This window comes from Clinocottus analis, unplaced genomic scaffold (genome assembly GCF_023055335.1).
Source record: "Clinocottus analis isolate CAN_PGR_092001 unplaced genomic scaffold, fCliAna1.0.p SCAF_4, whole genome shotgun sequence".
NCBI classification, from domain to species: domain Eukaryota; kingdom Metazoa; phylum Chordata; class Actinopteri; order Perciformes; family Cottidae; genus Clinocottus; species Clinocottus analis.
Genome location: NW_027176153.1, coordinates 10,854,270 through 10,879,172, shown reverse-complemented (window position 1 = coordinate 10,879,172; position 24,903 = coordinate 10,854,270). Strand labels below are relative to the sequence as shown.

General features: G+C 42.4%; 1 protein-coding gene across 1 annotated transcript in view; it reads right to left on the bottom strand.

Annotated features, from left to right (window-relative positions):
• ajap1 (adherens junctions associated protein 1) overlaps window positions 1–24,622 on the bottom strand; it is a 54,522-nt gene extending 29,900 nt beyond the window's left edge. The window contains exon 1 of the mRNA XM_068597825.1: window positions 23,719–24,622. Within this exon, the coding sequence (XP_068453926.1) occupies window positions 23,719–23,747 (29 nt within the window). The 5' untranslated portion in view covers window positions 23,748–24,622. The remainder of the gene's footprint in view (window positions 1–23,718) is intronic.
• Window positions 24,623–24,903: the final 281 nt, after the last annotated feature.

Here is a 24,903-nt window from a genome sequence, read left to right as displayed (position 1 = left end):
CACACACACACTATAGGGTTGTCACAATACCAAAATTATGACTTTGATACTATGCCTGCAATAAATAATTACGATACCCGATACTTACAATACCATAAATACGGTACTGGTATATTTATCTATAATAGTAGTAAATGTTGCGTGTGTGAGCGCAGGCACCCCCGCCTCCCTGAGCCCCGCCTCCTTGTACTCAACGCACGCAACAGTGAGTGCGCTCTGATTGCGCGCTATTTTAATAAAGTATTGATACTAAAACCATGCGTATCGTTTTAACATATGGGTACCGTGGACCTTTTTAGCATCAATACACCGTGCAAAATACTTAAAGACTTTGCTGCACAGTAATGTGCATGAAGCAGCAGGGCTGACTAATCATAAATATATTGACAAAAAAGCAACTGAAAATACTTTGCGGCAGAGGCAAAGCCAACTTCCTTTTTCAACCCATGACCAGGCGAAGGGAGACCGAGAGGAACTAATGTCCTGATGCTAAAAAAACACTAATGGAGCTTAACTTTGTTGAGCGTGCGCACAATCGATGACACAGCATGACGACGCCACGGTACCGATATGTCCGACAGGCTGTTTACACAACCAGGTGTTATTGACAGTTCGACCTTTCATTAAGAGACGTGACATCACGCAGGCCGTGAACACTCTCCTTTGCTTTGTTAAGAGAATAGAAATATGTAAACCAGATCTAAATGGTAGGAACGCATCAAATTGAACACACACACGAACAAGAGGCAAAGTACACTCTGTGTGTGTGTGTGTGTGTGTGTGTGTGTGTGTGTGAGAGAGACCTTGCAGAGTAATTCCCTTTCTCCCCAAGCTCTAAGGAAGTGACACCTTGCTCCAAACAGACAAATGAGTCGGAGACAAACTTGCAACATGCTCACAAATGCACACACACAAACACCTTTCATCAGGTGTGTGTGCATACTTAGAGTATGCATTATTTATAATCAATTCAGTTCAATTAGAAATCTATAATACTACATATAGTTTGGATGTTATTCAATTGAACTTTCTTTATTTTATTTGACAGTCAGTTGTTGATTTATTCTGGAAGGTAACAGTATATTCATTCTGGAGTATTGCTTGTTGATCACGGCTTATGAATAAACATATACATTTTTCACCGGGCTCAAGAGGTTTATTAACTGAACTTAAATTGAGAAGAGTATTTTACGGCCTTGATGAATCAGTGCCCTTGAGTGTTTTGTAGTATGGGAATTAGTAAAATAATGTTTAAACATTCAGTCATGGAATTAGAGTTCAAATTATAATTTTGATTGGATTTTTCCCTGCATATCATTGTTTATAGATCTGTCATTTTTGTTTCACCAATCCATTGCATCCTCAAATTGGGTCACAACCTTCAGGAAGATGTTAAAGCCGCTGTGGTGAGGAAAACTCAGGCATCACATCCGTCATTATTATTTCACCGTTCTATCGCGGCCTCTGGGTTAAGAGTGAGGGGTTCAGGTGATTGAGTGGAAGAGTAGATATATGGCTGATTGGAGGAGGGGGGAGTCTGAGAGGGTGAGGTAGGAAGGAGGTTGGGAGAGGATGATTTCACTCTCTTCATCTTTCAGCCAGGCTTCGGTCACCAAGTTCTTTGTTTCAAGAGCCTTCTCTTCACTCGTTGTTTCAGTGATCATATTATTCTTTCCCAGGATGACCTGGTTCACCTTACGGTTCAAGGTCACATTGATATCTTTGAACCTCTTGCTCCTTTCTTCCCAGCACTTGTCAGACAGGACTGTGAACTCCATTGGAGATTTGTTCTCATCCTGCCACTCCTTCTCGATGACGTTCTTGTCTGCCTGTGCCTGCTTTCTTATGGCTCTCACTCTCTGACTTAAGAACGAAAGCAAGGTAATGTAACAGTGTGTGTAAGATGTGATATTTCGGAGCAATATATTTGGATTATGCTTCTTGGGCCAAATACATAAAATCCCCGGAGGTTGGGTTCACCAAGCTCCACTCCCCTCTTTCCTCTGTGCCAATTTAAACTGTACTATATTCAGTAAATCTACTTCCAACATATTCTGCAGCTTCCTGCAAATGCCACTGTCAAGAGGGTTAGTTAGGGATTAGGCCCTGACAGGCACTCCAAATTAAACACATGATCTTCATGCTTGCAAACCCGCGGTACGCAGCACATAATTAGGGTTTCCCTTTTTTTTTATCAAAATATCAGAAGACTCTAACAGATTTCTACAGCTTAATTGCATTCTTGAGTTAGTCATGAATAAAAAACATTGTGCGACTTAGTTTACAACATGCCTGAGGCCAAAATGCTGCTGAAGTGCAGCGTTGCACTGAAACTGGAAACGAGGTTTACAAAGCACGACTGAAGACATTTCCAGCAGTGCAAGCACACAGAGTCAGTCTCGCTAATGCTGGAACTAAAGAGGACTCTTTTTTCTTCTCATTTTTTATCAGTGTCCTCTTCAAAACTCACACTGTGCAAACAGAGAAAACATTGGACTGAGTAGTCTGTCGCATGCAGCACCTAATACAAGTAACCTTGCCTCGTAACTGGACACTTCATGCAACGGACACAATGAGAGCAAAATTAACGAAGAATAAACTTTTTGAAGTCTGTGAAGAAGAAAAAAAGGATTCACAGCATAATCCTGAATCGAATGCTTGAGCAAAAGAGTGAGAGTGGTTCATGAAAAGGGCCTATTCACGCAACAGCGATGCTTTGAAGACACAGGTTGCGTTGCCTCAGAGGACGTTGACGACGTCCCACGTATCACATTGTGAGGAAGCGTTCGAGTGTGGATTTTATGACCGACATGTTTTCACTCGCTTACAATCCGTGAATTCAGCTGTCGCACTTTTGAGAGTTCTCGTTTTTCCGGCAGCACAATGACTAATGCACTTCAGATGAAGTAATTACATTTCCCTTCCTCTGCTTCACGTAGCATCAGGGCAACGATCTTAGATGTTGGAAGCTGATTTTAATGCATCTCAGTGTCAATACGGTGCAGTTGGGTTTGTCATGTGATTGCTACATTTGTCAGATACAACACAGATGCTCTACATTACCAACACTGAAGACGTCAAGGAGAGCAGGAATAGGTTCATTAGTTGCAATGAAAGTCCCATGACGGCCCGAGCCTTAATCATCATGTTACTCATAGTTCCGTGAAACCTTTTCTTCCAGTATGACTGCATCATCCCTGTATTAACTCCAATGCATGACTCATATCATGTTAGCATAATGTCAGCAGTGATATGACGCGAACTTTGCTGACCTTTGTGTGCATGTACAGAGTCATACATGTGGAAGCATTTACTATATAGACATACATCCAGGATAGTTGTAGAATCTCAGGCAAAATGGTTGTATGGATTGTAACACCAACTCACCCCCCATCTTCTCGTCCCCTTAAACCATGTCAACACCCGATGTGTTGACCTATTTTGAGCTGCTGTTCACCCAGTGTTGAAGTCACAAAGCTACGATTGTTGTTAGTATGCTTCATGTATTTTGTTTGAAACATTGAGGTGAAGAGTAGTTAGAGGTTCTTGCCGGCACTACTAGCTCAATCTTTATTGCTTCATATTGTTCTCGGCACACTCCCTGCTGAAGCGTATGCGTAGAATAGATACAATTATTTTTACTTTTTTATTCAATGCCATTTATTTTGTTGCTTATCGCTGTTTCTCAGAGTAGTTTATGTTTTCAGTTGTTACAGTAGTTCAGTTCATTCTCGAGGTATTCCTTGTATGTTCAATAGGTTGGTAGGATGAGGGTTTAATGGTGAAAGTACCACTGAATAATTAGTAAATGTTGACCAAACTTTCAAAAATCCTAAAAACTACTAATACATTAACAGTTTACAAGAAGCCGCGTGTGTTAGGGAAATAAACATATGCACGCCTTTTGCCAGCAGATCCGTTTGACCTGCGATCCGTGTTGAAAATGTAAAACGGAACATCAGGAAACATCATAACTTATTCAGTAATTTTACTGGGGGGGATTTTTGCAAAAAAACGACTGCCTGCCAAAAAAAACAAAGCACTCGATATCAGACGTCAGCTGCAGCAGAAGTTGACGTTTGGCATCATGGGCCAACTGCACAGTGTTGGAAAGGCTGCAAGCAGGGATTAAAATCCGGCAGATTCTGTGCTGGACACAAACTGGAATAAGTTCTACGAAATGTATAAGGAAACTAGAGTGACACTCACCAGGCGGAGAGTGCAGAAGATGCTCTTCAAATGGACCCTTTTCCAGAGGTGGGAACTCATTTTTGTGACTTTGGTGTGTTCATGAGCTTTAGGTAACTAAGAGGTAACTAACTGTATGTTTACCACATGCCAGCTCTTGTTGAAAATGCGATTGTGACGGGTTGTTGTTTAGGCAGACAGCTGCTGTTCCCTCTTCACCGGCTCTCTTAAGGGTACCGAATGTCGGACCGTACCGGCCTACTTTTACCACGTTGTTGGTTAACAGAAGAGCGTGTTACTCATTTACATCTAATCAGACAGTGGCAGGTTTTCTATCCAGTGACAACCACCAAGAGGAGGAAACTCATCACATACGTAAGGCTTGCAACATGTCAAGCGCACTGGAAAAGGCGCTTGATGATTCCGCTTTGCCCTCAGAAAAGATCAAAGTCGTTGAGTGCTGTGCAGGCTATTATGCGCGGCGTTTCTGCAAACCGTGTGCCAGTGGGGCTGAGATCAGCAACCGAAACAAAGGGCAGGTCTCTGTAAGGAGGCCAACTTTAAAAGCTCTTCTGAAGCCATTAAAAAAAAAAAAAACATCACAGAGCCACGATGTTTTAGTAATCATAAGAAGTCAAGGCTAACAAAGAGTGGCACAAACAGTATGGAATACATTAAAGAAGCACCACACACCGGGATTTTAAGAATGTCCAAGTTTAGAGTCAGCTTCTTTTCATACAGTGTGTATAAATTATTGTCAGGAGAGCACAAGGAGCTAACGAAGGATCATCTGACTCTTTGAACTCGTCCTTTGAGTCACAATCGACCCAGTGAAACAGAAGCATTACCTCTGCAGCTAATCACATATTGCACCTAATTACTGTGTTCTGCACTGTATCTCTGGCCCACTTCCTGTGTCACCATCACGCTGTGATCACTTGTGCAAAGTACTAAGTTAATTAGAACTTGTTGGGAGTTTGCAGGAGTGAGGCCTCAGCAGATGGGCTTTTCCACCTGAGGGAGGTGAGAAAAAAAGGCCCGCCCTCTTCACTCCGCCTGGCCCTGCCATCAACGGAGGTTTTATCAGCGTGGTTCTCCACAGCCCTGCCAGTGAGTACACATCATTTTCCGGCCAACACAGCCCTGGTGGAAGGTTTCACGTTGAAGGTGACTCCACCTCGGGGTGAAAAGCCGGGTGGGCTGGCAGACGCTATCTTCCAGGTCGCTTTCTGAATCGGTGGTTTGCAATTTCTTCTTATTTTTTTTTCAAAGCCTCTCAGTGGGGTTTTTCCAGCCCCCTGGGGAAGATGCTACTATTCAGCCATGAGGCAATGATTTTAGAGTACAAAACATAACCAGTGGTTTTATTCAGGGTAGCACTGGCAATTGATGAAACATTTACACGCTGAACTATGGTATCCATGTCTCTCCCACACGCTTCTAAAAACGGCACTTGGAAGAAAGAAAGAAGAAAAAAAGAGAGCGATCCACTGGGGACAGGGTTCATCAGTTACAGTTCATGAAGTTTCAAACTACAGTGGGTGGTTTTCTCTGGTGGGCCCAAACAGACACAGCGAGAGGTTAAAATGAGACTGGGCTGCACAGGAGGACTGCATCTCAACAACAAACTTGTTTTTCACTCACTTGATTTTTTTTTTTGGGACATTTAAATGTGTTCAGCGTTGTGTGGACTTCGGGAATACTCACAAGAAAGCATATGCCATAGATAAGAAAAGGGGAAATTGGCCAATTTGTAATGTAATTTGTAGCGGATCGTAAGTGTACTCCATGTATGTAATCACAGTCCATACATCCAGAAATAGTGCAGCGGCCTTTTGTCCCCAACCGAAGCAAGATATTTTAAGATTATCAACACAGGGGACATGTCTCAGACATGTCTTAGAAGTTCAAATTGATTTTTCCTTGTGTGCTTTTAATCAATAATTTCAGCACTGCTGTTGTTATGGTAACGTAGCGTTACACCAACGTGTCATCTAAAGTTGTTATTCGCTGGTTTTATATATTCTGTTTACTTTAACTAACGGCTGGTATTTTCCTTGCAAAAAAAATGTTTTTGATTACATTATTCCAGTGATGTGATGAATCCATGTCGTAACTATTGTAAGTTATAAGTCAAATACTTAATATTTGTTTTCTAACAGCCAGAAATGACATTTGATGAGTGCAGACAGGATGTTATGGATAAGGATGGATTTTGTGTTTCCGTTGACTCAGACATTGAGCCGTTGTCACACAGTATGAGCCAGAGTATACAAACTAAGAAATGCAGCACAGAGAGGTTGAAACTGTGTCTGCATCAGACGTCCAGTTGTTAGCGTGTATCAAGATTGGAAGAATTTAGTTCGACAACTTCTCTCTTTTTCGTAATTTATTTTCTCAATTACTGGTAAAGTAACAAGCGTTGCAGTTGCAAAGGCAATGAGTTGAACAACCAACTTTCAGGCAGGCAAAAGAACAACTGCCCCACAAACGGAAGTGGGGCCTTTTCATACACAGTTTATCGTCACAGGTTCGTCTCCCCTGGTCCTAACATCTGATTCGCTCTATCCTATCAGGAGGAGGAGAATCCTGTGTTCTCATCTTTTCTCGCACAAAGGGACGTGCAACGTCCAGTCTGCTTCTCTAGTGTCAACATACTGATAAACAGGTGTGTGTGTTGAGGAGTGCAGGCGTGTGACTAAAATTCCCTTGAAAACCAGACATTTCTAGACACAACGACAGCTGCGTAGCTGTGTTGTACTGACCTCGCTAACATAATCTGAACTTCACCAGACATGAATATGAAAAGCATTTACAGGAAATTTAGATTAATATTATCACAGTGAACATTATAGCTTGAATTGATTCGATCTTACAATAACACTGATTGGACATCCACATAAAAAGGTGGTGCATTTCCCCCAGTAAATTATAATAATCTCTAAGATTAGTCATTTAGATCGTATCAACACAGCTGATCTGTTTTGTTTTCCATCACAAAGAACTTTTACGCTTTTATAGACACCGAATACTGACCTGGTTGAGCTACTGGAGCTGAGTGAATGTATTTTTCATTTCGTACGAGGATGTTAACTGACATTAAATACTAGTATTAAATACTTAGATCTCACCAGGGTGTTTGGAAATCAATTGATGTAACAAACTAATTGTCAGTATGTTTTGATGAATCCTTTGACGTCCTTTACCTTATCTAGGGAAGAATTCATGCAGAATAGAATAAGTTCTTATCCCTGTTACAGCATGCTTATTTTAAATAAACACTTAGATTATGGTTATATAAAGAAAGAAAAGATTCTATTTTTATGGATTAAAACAAATCTTGTCATTAGTTTTAATGATGTATTATCAGCTGCTTAGAAGTATTTTAAACGGGTAATAATCCCATTTATGTTGTTGTGAAAACAAGAAACAACAAGCCTTACCCAACTCTTTGATCCAGTTGTGGTTTCAACAAAGAATTTTCTCTATCTTTCTCCAGAATCAGCTTTACTTTTCCAGACTCTTTAACAGGCTCAACAATAAAGCCCTCATCTGATAGACATCGCCCACCCCTAATCTGGTAGATATCGTCCATCGTCATCACTCGCTGTAGTATTTTGTTGCAGCTGCATCATAAAAATGCTAGGACACGCACACGAGTAAGTTGCCCCTGGTTATGTTAAATATTTTCTTTGAGAAAAGGGGGAGAATTTCCTGTCGACAACATTTCAAGAACAAAACCTTTCAAGATCAAACTATAAAGGGACTTGATTCATGTGTTTGTGTTGAACTGTTGCATCATAACCACGTTGAGATGCTGAGGCCTGTGGGACGAACCGAATGAAGACAGCCGCATCTCCCGAGTGTATACAATGTCTATGTTTCTGTCTATGTAATATTCTTCTTCAGGTTTAGTGAGGGTAACTGTGGGTTTTACTTTTTACTTTTAATATACCAATTAAAATATGATGAACAGTTAACAGTGGTTTATTTTTATAGATCAAAACTGGGTGAAAAATCAGACAACGGTAACATGTCCTTAGATCAAACAGACTTCTTAGTCACCATCTTGCACACGATATCCTATGTTGTCATAATTATTATCATAACATCACAACTTAACATCTGGTTGATGAGTGAGTGAGTGAATTCATATTTTAAATATAGCAAGCAGCTTTGCAAATAAATACCATATACTATATATGCGCTGTGGGGGGGAAGTCTGAAGGAATATGATGTTGATCTTGTCTTCGAGAGTGTCTGCATAATCAGATATGTTTCCACTTGGAAAAATTCATTCTGGCATTCAGTGCCTGTGTGGATCATTGTATTAGACGTTATTTATAGCCAAGTTGTCTCAAACACATGACAATGTCACGGCTTTCCTCAAAAGCCTCCAGGGGATGTGTGGGTTGGTTATGTCTTTCTTTAAAGTTGCACATTTTGAGGGGTACTATTTAGTAGATCCAGTCGCTGAGTTGCCACATTTAACAATGTTAAAGGATTAAGGATTGAAAACACACTCAGGATAGAGGGATGCTGGTAGGAGCTCACACAATGTGTTCCCATTCATTCCAGCTTCTCTGATTCTGCCAGCCCCGAGCACAGCCAGTTCACACTGGGGAGAAGACTCTTAAAATAGAGATGGGAGGGGGGTGGGGGTATGCATTCGCATTACCCTAAGAGATTGACAGCGATGGAGAAATAAAAGAACGAACGGGGAAGGAGCTGTTTGGCATTCTTGCTCCTCTGGGGGGTAAAAACTGATAACATCCAGGCCATAGAACAAGGACACTTCTCCTTTCAGATGACTCACTGTGAGGGCAGCACACACAGGAGTGCAGATTGGAGCCCACTGGCAAAGCAAGCTGCTTTTGACTGCTTCATCAAATTACAACAATGGCCCCTGGAGTGTGTGAGAGTCAGAGAGAGAATGAGAGAGGGACAGAGACTGGCGGCCGTCAGGGGCCTTCTAAGCTTTCTCTGAAGGCCTAAACAGAATCACTAAGTTATAAGTATTTTATAATAAAATTGAAAAAAAATGTATTTTTATTTTTTATAATTAAAAGTTATGTTTTTTTTATAATGTAATTGTTTTTCACAAATACACTAATTCTATTATATTTAGTTGTCCCTCTTAGTTCATTTTCACTCATGTCAGATCTGCCTTCATCTGTTCCTCTGCTCCTTCAGAGCTCTTGTGTGGCTTCTTGGGACTTGTTTAACAGCATTTTGTATCCAATCACATTTCACCTGTCTCCCTCTATGTGAGAGCAGCCTGGATAAAGTGCATGGGAGAGCCTTTTCAAGACCCTACACGTGTGATCGGTCACATGGCCTGACCATTAACATGCGCTGTGATTGGTCAGTTTAGCACCGTGACTTCTGCCTTCCAGAAAAGTAGCTGGCTGAACTCAGTAGGAAGGAAGGAGTAAATTGTTGGAACATATTTAGAAAAGCATTTTTTATAGTTTTGCTTGCTGTATTTTTTTTATACTCTATGACTGAAGGAGCAGACTTGGTGGCAGATTTACTGGCAGTGCCTTTCCCATGGAGGACGTTGCAGGAAAGTCTAGAAACTTCTAGCTTCAACCTAGAACCAAAAAGCTACCATGCTGGTGGATTATGACTTGCTTGTGTTCTGATGACGCCTTTCACACAGAGGATTACGCAAATGTGGTGATTAAAATGCTGGCTATGTCATTTTATTTTTTCCATGTGCAGTCGTATTTAATCATACACAACGCTACCGCCGTCGCTGCTGCCGTCGCTGCTGCCGTCGCTGCTGCCGTCACTGCTGCCGTCGCTGCTGCCGTCGCTGCCGAAACCCCCCCTGTAATGTTCTCTATAGCGCCAGATCACAAGAAGTCCTTTAAGGTTCCCTTTCCTATAGAACAGGACTAGACCTTCTTCTGTTATTAAACAAACTAAACAGCCGTATTTTATTGATCGGATCTACACGACAGCTTGTCATTTATGTCTCTACGTGGTCGCGTGTAAACACTTCTCCTCTGCTCTCTGTATGTGTGCGCACACACACGTGTGTGCACATAGTTTAGCACTGAGCACACTCACAGCAGTAGGGTTGGGTACCGAGAACCGGTGCTAATGTGGCACCGGTTCCACGACGTCCGGTACCTACCGGACCGAAACACAACGCAGATTTCTGTGCTTCCTTTCGGTGCCTGAGCCGATTTAAACACTTTTTAAAAAATATACTACTAAAAAGGTAGCGCGGTACCCGTATGTTAAAAACAATAGGATTTTGCATATTTTTAGTATCAATACTTTATTAAAATAGCGCGGCTCAGAAGCACACTCACTGCTCCGCTTCCTCTCATGTTGCTGCATGCAGCGGGGCTCAAGGGGGCGGGGCTACCAGCGCGCACACTTAGCGCGCTCACACAGTGATCGCTGGGGAGACAACATGAGTGCAGGAGCTTTTGCTTACTGTCCTCAGCTTGTTGGAACAAAGCTCTCCCAGTATATGTAATAATGATGACGTGTAGTCCAGCAAAAGCTCTCCAGGATATATAAATGATGACGTGTAGTCCAGCAGAGCAGCAGTTTGTAGAATCCAACAGTTTCTCGGTGGAGTTCGGTTGCACACCTCGCTCTTCAGGCCACCTGATGCTTGTAGCTCACTGCAGCCAGCAATACTGATACAACCCGATGCTCACAGATCTGCACACATCAATTTGTTTTGCAATTTGCTTTTAGTTTTCCAAAATGAGCTATTAAGTAGTAACTACATATTATTTATTTTTTGCACAGATCGAACTTTGTTTTCATTGTTCTAAGTGATTGCCATTGCAAAGGTTTGTGACCCAGTAATGTCCGGGCAATTAACTTTTGAATAATGGGACTATATATTGTCCAACAAAAGTAATTACCTTGAAAGGCCCACTCATTGCATCACCAGTTTAGTCTTTTTGTGTGTTATAAACCATGTATCAAATGTTTTTTACTGCTTCCAAATGCTAAATAGGGCAACTTAAGGCACCTAGGGGTTTACTATACACTCGCTAACATTAAAGATTATACACTTCAGCACTTGCTATTAGAGGTTGAACCCTTTGTGAGCTTTAGAGTTTAACAAAGATTGATGTGAATGAATATAAAAAATCATTAAAAACATACACAATAGCTACAAGTCCTTTGATAATTTACCAGCAAGCATCCTTACATCACTGTAACTTGGCTTCTTTCATAACACGATAACCAAGAATCCTCTCTTTAATGTAAATGTTGCATCTTCTTTAGCTGTAAATCACTGATAAAACTGTACTGTTATTATTACACCAAGGACATTAAACACAAGATGGTCTGGAGGTTTGAGGGAAATGGTGTTTTTTTAAAGGATGCCGAAAACAACTACTGAATAAACAAAATGATGTGGGTTTAAGTAACTCCCATCTCTGATTAGTAGTTATTATGAATGTTGATGTGGTTTTAAATGATGTCTGCTCCAGCTCTCTATGTAATCAACTGGATGTTTAATGCAGTCACCTGTGTTTCCTTGTTAGGCATTGAAACAGAAAAAAAACTCTTCACACACAAAAACTTAGATTTGTTCAAATAGGAACCATTAAAGTTGTACAACATGTATATAAGTTATCTCATCATCAAACTATATTTCCATCAAAAGTGATAAACATTGAATTATTTCAAAGCCCTATAGTAGTGTGTGTCACTATGACATTGTATGTTGTGGCTCAATTGGCCCAAACGCTCTGCATACACACTGTATATGGCGATGACAATGGAAGGGCGTTAACGGGGCGTCAGCGTCTCCGAGAGGTTTCTCCACCTGACGTGTTAGTGTTGCTCTGCCCAGAAAATCACACCTGAGCTCTCCATGTCTACAGTAAGTGCACCTCTCTGCTGTCCAGGGAAAACATCTATTTTCTGCTCCACAGATCACTGCTTGGTCAGCTGAGACTGATGAATGCACAGTAGATAAATGACATCATGCACTGTCACACTACGATAACAGCTTTCAACAATAGGGGAGGGTTCATGCCAGATCAGCGTCACCGTAAAATCACAAGTGCATGAAGCGTTGGGGGATCTGAAAAATGCCACTTAATCTCCCTAAAGACTAAACTGACCTCTAAAAAACAACAACACGTGAACAGTGCTGACGCACAATAAATAATTGCATCACTCTCTAATATGCTGGTAATTGCCTTGCTGTCTTACAGAAAACATAAATTCACATCTTTTAGAAATGACTCCGACCCCTCTGGGATGATTGAGAGGACATTTTTTTTTGTTAGCATATTGAGAAAAAGAGGTCACAACAGTCCTTCTCTGCCCTTCCAGGTTCCATTAATTCCAGCATATAGCTTTAAGAGAGTCTGACCCAGAATGATCACTGTTTTCAAGAGGAGGTCAGCAGTGATGTACTGTAAAGCCGAGACAGCCTCAAGTAGAGGAGCTCTCAGCAATTTAACTTAACTATTGCACTCTTTGTAGAAGAGAAGCAGCACAAGCAAAGACACGAAGATACGCTACCACACTTAGGGACGTGAACTACTTCACCGTTAACCCACTGAATGGATTTTGATCGATTCAGTGGGTTAACGGTGAGCCTGAGACGGCGTCGTTGCTAACTTCTGAGCTGACCCTCTTCACTTTAATCAGCCAGTGGCAAGTAAGACGTAGGAGCTCGGCTTGTGTCTCAGTAAGTTGTCGCATTTATTTATCGACAAATAAGCTGCACACACACTGCACTGCTATATGCTCACAGCAATACAGTACTGATAACGTCATGCTCAACGTCAACACTCTTTGTCTCTTGACAGAACCGTACTGGGATTACTGAGAAAGTGTCTCAACACAACAATGCAAGCAACATCGCGGCTGCCAACTCTTCAACCACAGCCCCCACTGCATGCAAGGCACTGGTCGCGATGGTTTGTGAATGGTTAAAGAGGGTTGACCATCAGTGAGGAAAAGAATACAGAATAAGTCGGTTCACAGGCGGACAGAAATAGAGATGTAAGTCTTCGCTGAGGAGAAAAGAAGTGAACAAGTTGCAAACATGCTCTGCCTGAGACAGATAGGTTTGTGAGATTGACGGACAGATTCTAAGCAGGAATCGCAAGAATGGTATCACGTTACACTTTTGGTCGTCTTGCATAGCCAGACCTGTGTACACCAGGCCGCGTCAGTGCGAAAGAAAACTCTGGCTCTGCATATTGTCATTCTGGTAGACGGGGGAAAAAAGCTATGGCTCCCAGTTGCCATGGGCGGCACCAAAGAATGATTCATCGTTCATGAAAATACCAACAGCATCAGGCTAGTTATTATATACGATACATATATTTACCAGAGCACCCATATAGGAAAGTAGTTCCAATAGAGTGCTAAATGTTTTCTGGGCTAGGCCACTTTAAACAGCCATTTGTGGCGCTATAATAACTGTTTGCGGCTTAAAGCCCTGCTGCAGCAAGCGGCACAATGTTTTGGGAGGCCAGTAATGGCTGCTTGCTCAAGGACTGCTTGTGATTGCGTGACTCACTCTGTCTCAAAACACCTTTTATTGCCTGGTTTATCCTGCCATTGACCTCACCGCTCTGTACTAGCCCCCGGCCAGTCGAGCCAGCGAGTGATAACACTGTCGAGTCCATCGACAACCCCCAACCATCCATGGACACAGTGGGGCGGAAGTAGTTTGTACACTGTTATTGTTTTGGACGGTGTGTTCGGCTAAGCGTTAACAGCTAACGGAGTAGCCAAGTAGCCAAACAACGCTGAGTAGCCAAGTGCCCTCTAGTTTTTATACATAAAGCTGAAACAGTGGGATCAATGAGCAAAAACAAAAAACACGATTCCAAATCAGTCAACTCGACCAACCAGATTTAACAATGTCAAATATTTGATAAGCTACAACCTAGACTTCAGTAGGTTGTAGCTTAAACAACGGAGGACAACTTTGTAGCACGAGCCATGTTCACAAGGCAACCACGATGCTTGCCTTCGTTCAGAGCCGTCAGTAAATAGAAAACGCTCTCAGGACTGACTGACTTCAATAAGTATTTAGAGCCATTGAATGAGACAGATGGGATACGAGGTAAAAGGTTTATATATTAAGATTGTCAAGCACCTTACGTTTACTGATAACACAGCTTCTGAAGGACAAACTGCAGTGAAACAAGAGTCAGAATGTCAAGGACGGCTGCAAACTTTCACACTTCCTTAAGAAATTGAATGAGTTCACTGGAATTAAACACCAGTAACACAATTTTACAAAAATATAATTATAAAGATGACTCAAACTATACATACACCTTGAAACTCTCTGAAGGGGCGAAATACTGCAACATAAAATCTAAACAACACATAATTGTGTACGTGTACTGGACAACACGTTGACTGAATCCCCAGGCCTCCAGTTTTTCATAAAATCCACTGTGAGGCAGACAACTATAAATGTCTTCCTTGCTGGTCACAAACTTATTTTATTCATGTATGGAATTGTTTTAATTGCGCTGCTGCTTTATCTTCAGTATGTAAGTGTGGGGTGAAGCAGACAAGGGGCCTGGGGACTTTTGGGACATTTAGAGTATGGAGCAAAAGCGAGACTCTTATATTGCACGGCGCTTGCAAAGAGCAAAACTCTCGAGGGTAGCGAGGGAGCATGTGGACGCTTCAATCCTCCACGCTCCAGAAACACACACACACGCACACGCACAAATGAAACCATGGGTGGTGGCATGAAAAGCTCTACATTATTTAGATAATCAAACTGGATGGCATATTTATAGCATACGAACAATATGCTGATATTTGTATGACTTTTCTTTCAACCAGCTATTTGCAAGTCTCACAACCTGTCATCCTCTTATCCGTTTCCATGGGGAACTACTCTGCCAAAACACACAACAGTATTAAATGGAGAAATAATATGCTCCTGTATTATCATGAAGTCTAGAGTTAAGAAGACATTGTGGATAAATGTATGGATCAGCTACACACACACACACACACACACACACACACACACACACACACACACACACACACACATATCTACAAGCAATGATATTCATAGTGTAGTGGACCTCATTACACTTCCACTCTCACGCATTGATTATTAAAACCGGACAGGAAGATCAGAGCGAGAGAAGTGGTCCCCCAGTAGGAGAGTTGGCGGTTCGAACCCCGACGCTAGCCCATGTCGATGGGCAAGATACTTAACCCCGAATTGCTCTTGCAGGTTGTGACTGCCGTGTATGAATGAGTATGATGGGCAGGTGCACCTTGCATGGTAGCCCCTGTCATCAATGTGAATAGCTGAATGAATGACATGTAGTGTTGCAGCGCTCTGAGTGGTCGGAAGATGAGAAAAGCAATATACAAGTACAAGTACATTTACCGAAGCTGCAGTACAATGCAATCCAAGTGTCTCTTGAGAAGTAACGCCTAAATTGACTGGAATCATCTCCACTTGCGTGAGGAAATAAAATCCAGAGTGTAATCATGCAAACAGTTTGAAAGAATTTATGCAAACAGTTTGAAAGAAACACCCAAATGTCATTTAGGAAAACATACAGCCATTAAAAAGGCAGAGGAATGTGTTAGTAATGAGGAAAACGATGGCAGGGCTGCCATTCCAGTCCAATAAACTCAATAGACTGTTAATGATAAGGCAAATTGAAAATGTCAGAAGGTATACAAAATGCTGAGAGGAACTCTGCAGCCTTGATGAATGGCGCTGCATATTGGATAGTTATGAATTATGAGGCGACATGGCTTCCTCCATTGTTCCATTTAAAACTCATTTTAACTGGCACCTGGCCCACAGTCCTGAACACAATGGAATCCGTCATGACACCGAAGGCAACCTTTAACACATTGTTGAACCATGTGCTTCACAAATTGCCGGACTTGGAGGTACATTTTTCACTAAAGGAAAGTGCTCAGCCTAATTCATCATGATTGTCTCCGGGCTTTAATGTGTGTTAATAAGACGGCGCGTTCGAGGGGACGAATGACAGTCAGAATACTTCTGCTCTCAAAATACATCCTCGCACGGTACAACATGCGGAGCATCAGGACTTCTCTCGAGGCATCAGCACCTTTATTATCCACTATAATTCTCACAGACAGTATCATACTGTGACAGCAGCTCAAAACGGACCATTAGCAAAATGCTCTATTGTTATTTTAATCCAGGTTTTTTTTTCCCCCGCCTATGCTTGGCGCTTTTTTCCTCACTCTCACGACTCCTATTGTGCAAAGCACTTTTCAGGGATGAGGCTCCTACAGCCTTTTTTAATTTCTGAGAGAAGATCATGGGGGTGGGCAGATCCTGGAGGTTTAGGCCCCGATGGCTGATAAACCTCCGATGGCTGATAAACCTTCTGCTTTTATATATATATATATATATATATATATATATATATATATATATATATATATATATATATATATATATATATAGCCGACGATAATCACAATACAGATACTAATGTGTCATGCTATCAAAATAATCCCATCAAATGTATAAAATGAAGATATATCAGACTTTAACTACACATGTGTTACTGTATTTATACAAATGTATAAAAAATTATATTACATTTACAATTCCTTATGATTATAGTGTGGAACAATTACATAATTTAGTTATTATGAGGATATTTGATTATTGCTGACAAGCTGTAATAAGTGAAAATACAACACAGTTAAGACTGTTATTCTGTGGCATGTGACTTTACTTCTTTTGACTCATACATCATCTCGTGAGGACCCAAGAGCTCATGAAGCGTTTAAATGCCATATGAGCCGGGCCTGCAAGGATAAATACCAAAACAGTGTCACCCCTAGGAAAAAATTAAGCTCATGACATTTTCTGATATAATTATGATTATCATCATTATCCTGTAATTATAATATCTTATGGTGATAGTTCACCTAATGACAAACATTAAAGTGCTACACTTTTTCCAATCACGCCACACTGGCATACGTGCGCCAGATATTCAAGCCGACGAGCGTTGGGCCCCAGCTGTGGGCTCTATTTGCACCGCGGTTCACGCAGTACAGCCGAGGGGGGTTCATCCTTCCTCCGTCGGAGCCGTGATACCTCTGATCCTCTATTTGTGGCCTGTTGAATATGCAGTGTAGGAAGGCTGGAGCTGAGGAAGGTTGTGTGCTCAATCTTTGAGACTGCGCGACAGGGCAAATACAGCCAAGCATGTTTACACACACACACACACACACACTCACGTAAATGGCTCTGTGGAGGCTAACTATAGAGCCAAGATACACAGGAATCAAATGACTTATTCCCTGTCTGTTTCCCACTTTCTAATTTGTTGATAATGGGGGTTTAATCTTCCTCGATTCGGCTCCAACTAAGTGATAAATTCCGCTGGGTGACATAAGATTCTGGTCCGGTGCTCACGAGCGCTGATCTCCGATATTCTGCCTTACATTGGCTCCTATAAACATTATCCCCTTTACGACGACCCGTTCAAACTCGTACTTTGACTTAGAGATTAGAAGCAAACATTTAGAATTTTCAAAGTCGTAATACATAAATCCTTAATTCAGACATGAGCTATTACCCAGGAACAAGTGATTTCTCGAGAGGTCAAAAACATTGGTGGGGGAGCTGGGAATCATCTTTGTAGATAGTCAATCCTCTGTTTTGACCTTTTATTTCAGAGAGTGCCAGAGTGCTGCAGTCCAGTCCTACATGTCTGCCCACTGGACTTGTCAAATTCTGTTTCACCTCGTCACATCTGTTAAGTAACAATACCCTGTTTGGAATTATCTCCATGCGTTGGTTGTGTTTTGTTTTTTTTCTCTCAAATATCAGCCGCATGGTGGTTGTGTAGCTTTGAAAAATACAGGCTCTGAGGTGTAGGAGTTAAGCTCTCCAGAGTAGATATCCTGTATTAGGGAGATAAATACCACAGTTGGCTCTCCAAAGAGTTCCAGAGATTTATGGATTGCTTCTGTGCAGCAGGCCTCTGGGAGGCAAATATTCTATGAAATCCTCCATATGTTTTGGTACTGTGCAACACACACACACACACACATACACACACACACACACACACACACACACACACACACACACACGCCTGTAAGGCTCAACTGTGGCACCTGCTACTGGGGTTGAAGTGTAAGAAACGTTGCTGAGTTCGGAACATATTACAAAGTGGAAAACGGAGGAAAAATAGGATGGGTGGAGAGTGTGTGGCTGTGTTTAAAATCGCCTCCTGACGTACCGCCTCCTACATACTGCATGCTGCCTACTACATGAATGATTATTTCTGCCATTATCAGCAGACTATTGACAGTAAGTCTCCGTCATTTTCAAACAGGCGATATATTTTGATAAACTGACTACATATTTGGGGATCTAAACGGTTACTTTTTCCACTGAATATCTATAAAAAACCTAATAAAGTGACAGACATTACAATGCATTGTGGGGCAGTCGAGTATGTCTCGTCAGCGGCTTTTCCCCCCATACACAAAAGTCACAAACAATGCAGTTGTGATGCACATGCTCAATTTGACGTCATACTTCGCATGAATAGTCATTTAGCATGCGATTCCAGAGATGCGTGTGTGGTTTGAGTGGGTCTAAGATGCAACAGCCAGGGTGTTGCATCATCCCATTAATTACTCTCAGTGCAGTGTGCATGACCCACATGCTCAGAGAGATAAGCAGGGCTGTAAAGAGCATGGGAATATGGTGAAATAGAAGAAGCAGAAAAGATCAGACAAGCAGACAATGCCCCAATCAGCTCAGCCTCTCGCTCTCAACTTTTTTTTTAAAGGTTTGTCCAATACTCAGAGGGGAGGGTGGGGGGGATTTTTTTTGTTCATTTATGAAGCATTTTTATTTGTGGAAAGTGGCCCGCTGAGAGGCGCCCACCACGCCTAGAGAAGTCCAGTTAGTGGGAAGGGCCATGACGGATAAATCTGATCCTTTGTAGAGGCAGTATTGATCCAGCAGAAGGCTCGCTGCATGAATCAAGTATGAGCTCCGTACCGTTAGTTCCTTCACTCGGTACGATGGATGTGCTTCAGTGCAACAGAAGCACACACTTTGTCGCGTGGCCCAAACCGGACAAGCTGGTCATTAAATCCAATCAGGCTGAGGGATGCTGGCACTTCGGGGGGGACTGAATGAGGGGCTTTTAGCTCAGGAAGACAGCAGTGTCCTTGTTGGCCCATGTAGCTCATAGATCCATCCTAAATAACCCATATTCATCAGTCATTTTCCATCCTCAAACGATCATCGTTAGGGTTCCTGCACAGAAGCCTGCCTTATGAAGCCGTTTGCCCACCTTTAGTTGGGATTAGCTGAATTGATTTAGTGGAAAGATTTAATGTGCCAAAATGGTCCGGTTTCACAGTATGTTCAGGTCCAAAAAGAAAAGAAATATACGTATAATCATTGCTATTTCCTATTAAATTAAAACAACTTTGGTCTTTGGCCAACAAAGCATGAATTTAAAAGTAGTATTGTGCGTTTTCCAAAAGCTAGGAACCGATCTCCGTCCTCTCATTAAAAGGCATCCTTTAAGCAGCTAGGACGCCGTTATGGACCACTTCTGCCTGATGGCGAGACATGGATGGTTTACCAACTATATGTAATAACAGCAAGTTTCTCCCTTATCTCTCTCTCTCTCAGTTGTATCTTCAAAGAACATCCATGTCTGTTTTGACTCTTACACCATTTCACAGGGCCAACCTGTTCTGGTCCTTCTGGATTTAACAGACTGCTGAGCACAGGGTGTTTACGACACACACACACACTCTCTCTCACACACACACACACACACACACACACACACACACACACACACACACACACACACACACACACACACACACACGTCTCCAGAGGATAGGATCTCAGAGAGGCAACACAGCCTATTTCACTGCAAATTAGGTTAATCACGCTCCAGAGAGGCCCAGTTAATAACCCTCATAGAGGCTATTAAGATGGCACCTAAATCACAGGAATATCTGAATATATGATGGACCCTTTCACAGTAATGCCATGCTTAGACCTTTGGGTTCTTCTGAAGAACGAGTGAGGACGGCGACGTGTCCGACGCCCTACGCTGCCGCTTTATACTGCTGATGTGCAATCGTTTCCCAATGGAGAAAACCCCCCTCTGTAGAGTTAATAATACAAAATGTTAGGAACCGTGTTTCATTAAGCCAGTGATTTTAATCAGAATGAGACAATTGCTCAGTACAACACTCAGAATACTAAACACATGATCACCAGGAACATCAATGCACATACATTTGTGAGCTGGGATTCATTAATAAACCCACTGCCTCTCTTTTTCTTCCAGCGTATTCATTATTCTGAGTCTTTCGTCAAATCACTTGCCATGTCATTACTTCATCCCCATTAACTACAGATATCTATCCAAGACCGAAAAGGGCCAGACACATGTAGGGTCACCTGGATTTAATATACGTGGTCGTAGGCAACTGGGAACTGACAAGTGGAGCGCTCCTGAAAAGGCAACCGGTTTCGCCGCCAGCTATATTTTGCAGCTGCAGTGTGCCGGGGCCTGATTGCATCTCCAGTGCCGAGGCGTTATGCGAGCTCACCGTGGGGAACCCGAAAACTGTGTGACAGTCATGAAAGATTGAGCCTGGAGACGCCGAGCCTGGGAGAGATGAATCCCTGCTGGTTAGCCCTCAAGTGAGACACTCTCTGGTTCGGGCTTGTTATAATCCAGGATCTAAATTCATCTTCTTTCAGATGTTTATGGATGAAACTTGAGAAGCCCATTACTTTGACAGGAAAGTGTCACGTTTAAGAGGCAACGCGAGCTCACGGGACGAGTTGGTGTATCGTGTCATCTCCTAGTAATGATGATGTACTTTGGTAGTTTACGCTATAGGGGGAATTTAACTTTTCACACTATTCAAGCCAATGAACCTCTTGTCATTGCCAAAGGTGCAGCGAGAATAAAGCGCCTCTACAATCTTACTAGAGGAATACATTTTCTATTCGTTTGTTAAGCTTCAAAAAGGGTTTCAGCAAGCAACTGTGTTCCGCCAACTTATTTCAAGAGCTCTAACCACATACTTAGAAAAAACATGCATTCACAGAAAATAAATCATCCACAATTGTGATCATTGATTTAAGTAATTTATCAAGAACAGCTGAAATACTCTTTGATCCCAGCGGCCCAGTGGGACTTTTGTATTGCAATGCAAACTAAATATCTTTAGACAACTGCTTCCACAAAAAAAAAAAAAAAACGTTTTAAGACTTAACTTCAAAGTCTTAAAACGTTTGTGATGGTTCACATGTTTTACTATCTTTTGACAATCAAAAAAAAAAAAAGATTGGTTATTCAAACTTTATTGCAGCTCTTAAAATAGTTTTTTAGAAACCCCATTACAGCAGAGGTGGCTCCTGCTGTTACTCTGCAATAAGATATTTGAAAGCTGGGCAATATAATTTCAATAGTCTAAGTGAAACATATTGCCATATCATTTTATACCCCATCGGGGTGTATGTATGATGGATCACCCAAAGAATTGAAGAAAAAAGTGTTCCAGTGTTCAGGATCACTGTAGAGAAAACCACACTCAATTAAAACAACGTAAAATACTCATTCTGTTTTTTGTTTTTTTTTGCTTATTGGTTTGAAAAACAAAATGTCTGTGAGATGATATTGTGATATCATCATCCTACCATTACACCAAATGTCTATAGGTGATCCTAGTATATTATCACAAAGCCCAAGTCCACAAGGTGTCCGAATGAGATGTTTTGCACAGATTACTTAAAGACTAACTCCAGTGGATTCAATCCATGTATTAAATCTACTGGGGAATATATCCATCCATCCACCCATCCATCCATCTCCTCCTCCTCCTCCTCTCTCGGCTGCTGAACTCAGTGCTGTTGCATTTACACCCACGTATCAAGTTTCTGTAGGTGGTCTGTTCTTTGTTCCAACAGGTACAGAAGCGGTCTCCACACTGTGCTCACTGCTTGCGTTTCTTGTTGTTGTTATGAATATTAGACTAATGCTGTTAAACACAACCTGCACATGAAAGCGAAGCTTCATCCACACACTAAATGTCTTGGAAACTAAACACCGCCATCACAGTGAAAGGACAATTAGAGACAAATGCAAACAGCATTCAGGAGCGTGGGGAATTTATTGCAAAACGAGAAGTCCACAACAGCAGCTCCCGCTCACTCTGCGTCTCATTTCTGACATTCCATATCATGTCAGCAACAGGGAGATTTCCGAGGATGGAAATTGGTTTCTCTGTGCGTCTCCCCGATCAATCTCCAGATATGGAAACATAAATGCATTTCATTTCATCGTCTTAATACAACCGCTCTGTCTGCCGAGCGTGCATTGCCGTTAACCCGGCGAGGTCAGCCCTTGCATGTAGCTGCACTGGAGTCGTGCGTACATGACAAACGAAGGGCTGAAAATGGGCATGAATTAGAGCCACCGGTGGAAATGAGATCCAGCAGGTGGCAAGAGGGATCTCACCTCGCTGGTAGGTTTGGTCTTATTTCACAGCGTGTCATCACCTCTGAAGCTGTTTTACAGTCAAATCCATGAGCTTAAATTTAGCTGTTGTTTTTTTCCCAGACTCTCCGAAGTCTGTAAACTGCTCTCTGTACTGCTACAGTTTTGAGGTTATCATTTGTCCTCATCAAAAAACAAAGAAAGCATACGTTTATTATTTTTTCCTACTTCTTCTATTCCTAGATATGTTTTATTTATTTACAATATAAGGAAGCACAGCGTGAGAGGATGCTGGGATAAAGGATGTAAAGCTCCGTCTGCGTGGCTCTCCTCTACCTGGGATCAGCCTCCTGACCCTCCCTAAACTACTTCCATATGTATCAGACTTCCAGCACTCGTATCACTATGCACAATGTATCTTTTTTTTAAAAATATTTATTAAATTACTTTGTAAATTTGGCGTTTCTCTGAGAACGCGTGCACGTTTTGGTTTCTCCCTAAAGAGTGAGCCTGGCAGACCTAACCTTGAGACTGTGTATGCGCGCACGGTGCGTCCACACACGTGTGTTTTGAGCGCGCGCGCCTGCGTGCGTGCCTCTGTGAGTGTATGCGTGCAGCTTGCGCCGTACTGTTGGCGACCCCCAGCGTACAGGATGAGAAGTTTTCGATCACATATCTGCCTTAAACATCCCAAAAACCTGATCCACATGAGCAGCCTCCGCCGTCTAAACGTCCCCTCGGTCTCAACACCACGACGACAACACTCGCTATGTTTGACAACTTTGGTGTCAGAAAGAAACACGTCTGTACTTTTTTTGTGTGTGAGCGTCAGTCGATACAGACATGCATCGATTCCAACAGACTCCTAACTTGCAGTGGCGTCGATGAAGAAGACAAAACTAAGACATGTTGTCCAACAGTGGCGTCAAATAGCACACAACACTTGCGTTTTTCGGTCGCCCCCGAGCAACAAATTCCACAGCAACTCCAATGTCACATGAAACACACAATGTTGGTGTCTTACCTGCGCGCAACACTCCGTTTTATCCACATTGTTCTCGGCTCCCGAATCCGACTCAGTCGTCCAGGTAGCCTCCCATTTGGATGGGTTTCCTCCGAAGTCGACAGTCGCTGATGAAAACACTCAAGTGACGGACCTTACTCCGGCTGTCGGGAACGCAACCATTATTTAAGCCATTATCCTTCAACGTTGCGCACATGAAATTCCGAAAGCCCACTCGCAACAGCAGAACAACAGTCAGGTCTCTTTTCAATTGTGCGTCAATTGTTTTAACTGCGATAATCAGTCAAAGAACGGAAGGAGGAGGAGGAGGAGGAGGAGGGGGGCGGGGGGGCTCGCGCGCGCGGACAGGTGAGCAGCGGGAAACCGACAGAGGTACCCTCAAACTTTGCCTTCATGGAAATCTTTCATAGCTTCCCTCCACCACTGGCTGTAAAGACAAATATGTAAGAGGCGGTGAGCAAAAAAAAAAAAAAAAAAAAAAAAAAGAAGGGGAAAAAAGGCATGTAGTTGGCATCCCAGTCGCAGAAATGAAAGCGCACCTCTCTCCTACATTGTTGAAAGGCAAGATGAACGTCCAAAGATGTTTTTGGGGGGGGAGGTCGAAGATGATGAGGATGATAGGATCTCTGAAGCGCGGAGGAGACGAGTCACCGCTGGTAGGGGGTCCTCATTAGCCACATCACCAACCTCTCTGGTGGCGCGGAGGGGTTAGACAAAGTAGAAGAAAAAAAGAAAAAAGAAAAAGAAAAATAGGTGGAACTGAAGAAAAAGGAGGACCGGGGTGGGAAACGACGGTAGGAAAATCCTGGAGGGTGAGAGTTGTTTTCAGAGGAGTTGGAGAGAGCAGGGATGAGAGTTTGTCATCAGAGAGAGGAGAAAGGAGGCTGGTCCGTCTCCTGCTGCTTCTCTCCTTCTCTCAGACTGACGAACGACCTGCTTGTCGAGCACCTCGCTGCCGTGACGTCATTTTAAAGACATACCAAAAAAAAAAAAAAGCCACGTGCCGGAGTGCCTGGTTTCATATGGGGTGGAGTGTCTCACGTCACGTCAATCACACGCATGAGTGCGGGATTAGGCATGACATGTTGAAAGTCTCTTGATGGGGGAGGGGTGTACTTCACCCACTGCATCATTTGTAAAAATGCACACACAAAAAAGAAAAGTGGTCAAGGGGTTGCAAGGTGA